Source organism: Phaethon lepturus, unplaced genomic scaffold, assembly GCF_000687285.1.
Source record: "Phaethon lepturus isolate BGI_N335 unplaced genomic scaffold, ASM68728v1 scaffold28456, whole genome shotgun sequence".
In the NCBI taxonomy this organism is placed as follows: Eukaryota; Metazoa; Chordata; class Aves; order Phaethontiformes; family Phaethontidae; genus Phaethon; species Phaethon lepturus.
The window spans coordinates 78,450-81,105 of NW_010547337.1; the positions used below are offsets into that span (position 1 = coordinate 78,450).

General features: G+C 54.5%; 1 protein-coding gene across 1 annotated transcript in view; it reads right to left on the reverse strand.

Moving 5' to 3' along the window:
• The window catches only part of R3HCC1 (R3H domain and coiled-coil containing 1), a 7,715-nt gene that overhangs the window by 4,708 nt on the left and 351 nt on the right, over positions 1 to 2,656 (reverse strand). The window contains exons 2-3 of the mRNA XM_010289619.1: positions 1,629 to 1,766; positions 106 to 1,348 (exon numbers count right to left, since the gene is read on the reverse strand). Of these exons, the coding sequence (XP_010287921.1) occupies positions 106 to 1,348; positions 1,629 to 1,766 (1,381 nt within the window). The remainder of the gene's footprint in view (positions 1 to 105; positions 1,349 to 1,628; positions 1,767 to 2,656) is intronic.

The following is a 2,656-nucleotide window of genomic DNA, read 5'->3' on the forward strand; positions in this document are numbered from 1 at the left end:
AGGGACTCTCCTCCCACAGACGACTGCCCTCCCCTCAGGCCGGCTCCCAAGCCACCCTCTTTTCCCCAGTCGCTCCCCACGGCAATACCCACAGCAAATCACTACCTCTGCAAAGAGCTCTGCAGTACAGTCGTCCTCGAGGCTGCCCTGCCCGCGGACGGCCGCGCTCTCCTCTTCGTCGCCTGCAGACAAGTGCAGCTCACGCCACAGCACGCCGGCCAAGCCCGAACGCTCCTTGTCCTCCTCTTCTGCCACAGGCACCTTCCCGCTGCGGTTCTGCACGGGAGCATCCACCCAGCACTCCTTCTGGTCCTCGGAAGCTGATGGGTCGGCACCAGGGACCAGCTCACATGCGGCCAGGGGCTCGTTCAGGGCTTCCGAGGAGTTCTGGTGTTGGTTACGTTCCACCTGGGCAACGCTGAGGCACTCTTGATCTTGGCTTTCCAGTTCGGAGAAACTCTTGCCTCCCTCCGCCGTGCCGGCATTCACGGAGTCTTTGCCCTGTTCTTCAGGCAGTGACGCTTTTCCGACGCTCTCCAGGCTCTTGGCAGCAGCGCAGCTCTTATCTTGGTTTTCCAGTACCAGTGACGTTGCATTCGAGACTGCTGCAGCCAGGTCTGCACAGCAGTTACCGCTGCGACTTTCTGATAGGGAAGAGTTTTTGCTGCACTCCACTACACCGGCATCCCGGCTCTTTTGGTCTTCAACCTGCAGCTGGCACAGGATTTTGCTACCTTCTGGTATAATAGTGTTGTGGCAGCTCTGATCTTGCTCTTCTGCTTCAGTTGGGGTTTTGTGTAGAGAAGAAAGGGAATCTGAAAAGTCTTTCTCCTGACTTTCCTGCCCAGAGAAATCATTACTGTTCTCTGATGATGGGACATTCCTACAGCACGGAGGCCATTCATCGTTTGTGTCATCATTACTTTTTCCTGAAACACCCTCTTCGCCAGGCTCCTGTTGCTTGTCAAGGGCCAAGGAGACACCACCTGGGCTGCCTTCAGGCTTACCCAGCTCCTCCTGGGCGTCCCCAACTGAAGCTTTAGGGCAGATCTCTTCTTCTTGTGCCGTATCCCGACCTGGCGGCTGGCACCGAGTCACCGGGCTCTCCTGCTCCCCCCATTCTGCCTTCTTGCGCATCGCCTTGGGGATGTACAGGGCTTTATCTGGTTTCTTCCAGGGTGGCCTTTTTATCCTGCCAGACCCCACGCAGGCTCGAGAGTTGTCACCATGCACCTCCCCGCCATGCCGCAGCCTGCCGCCTCGTCCCCCCCGGCCCCACGGCTGCGGAGGTCGCTGTGGTCTCGGTGGGTTGCTGCTGGGTTTTTGGTCACTGGTCTCACTGGGCAGCCTGGGACCAAGAGAATGGCAAGGCATGAGCGGGAAGCAGAGCAACCCAAGTAATGTGACATTTGCAAAAGAGAGATGGGAGGAAAAGCATCAGATTCGCACAGAAGTCAGTGGGTAGGGGGAGAAAAAAAAAAAGAGCCTCTGCTTCCTTAATGACTGGAAGATGCTATCAATAACAGAGCCCCTCCTCTTTGCGGAGAAGCACCATGCAAACTTTGTTTGCTTTTCAGAAACCCCACAGCCACAGAAAGAGAAGCACCATTACATCTACCGCACCATACCTCACAGCCGAGTGACAGATGACCGTCCTCCTCCTCCATCCTTCTCCCACAGAAAAGCTGCTCAGCAAATCCACATTGTCCACAGTCCGATGGATCAGGTACCTGAGGCGACTGGACAGAGGGGGGAATAGGAGCACTCTGAAAAGAGAGGAGGATCGAGGGCATCAGCAGCTTGCAGGAAGGAGGAGGACAGGAACATCACAAGAATGTATTAACCTCTCTTCCCCAAGTCATTCCCAGTGTAGGGTTTAAATCCAAGCCCCAAAAGCCAGCCAGGACTTTCTGGTACTAGAGAACCAAAATCCCTCCTCCATCCTAAGTGTCTAGACAGACACGCTCGCTTTGCGCATAGCACCGGGAGCACGGGGCGGCTGGGACTCTTGTTCCTGCCTGCATCCCCGTGCTGGGAACGGCTGGGAAGCACCGGCAGAAGGCTGCTGCCGGTCCCCTTCCTCCCAGTCCGAGTGCGCTCCAGAAACCAGCAACCAAAAGAATATGAACGTATGAATAAACACCACATTCCATTTCACTGCATTTGGACATGTTTTTACAATTCTGGTTTCATTCCTGAGTGCGGGGACTTTCTCTGCCTAAGATTTTTTTTTTTAAAAAAGCTATGAAATAAATATTTAAGGTCATTACAAGCTGGCAGGAAGGTGAACTAATCAATCCCACCCCTGCTCCTGTCTGACACCCTCTTTTTGGCCATCTCAAAGACTTCAAAGGTCACTGGATCAGGGACTAGGTCCAGTTAAGTCCAGCCCAGCCAAAGAAAAACGATGCAGCAATCCAATGCGATGGAGTTCGCTGCCGTGGAGGAGGATATGGCGTGCAGGAAGCCCTCAGCAGAGAGGGGAAAGGAACAGTTTGATTACTCCATTATTCATTCTAACTGATCAGGCTGACTCGTGAGCTAAGCCAGACTGGGGCTGGTGCAAAAGCCACCAGCATCCAAAATAATTGTGCGTAAAGGAGTACAAATGGCGAAGCGGGCACGGCAGAAATGCCACGCCGATCCGCGGCCTGCG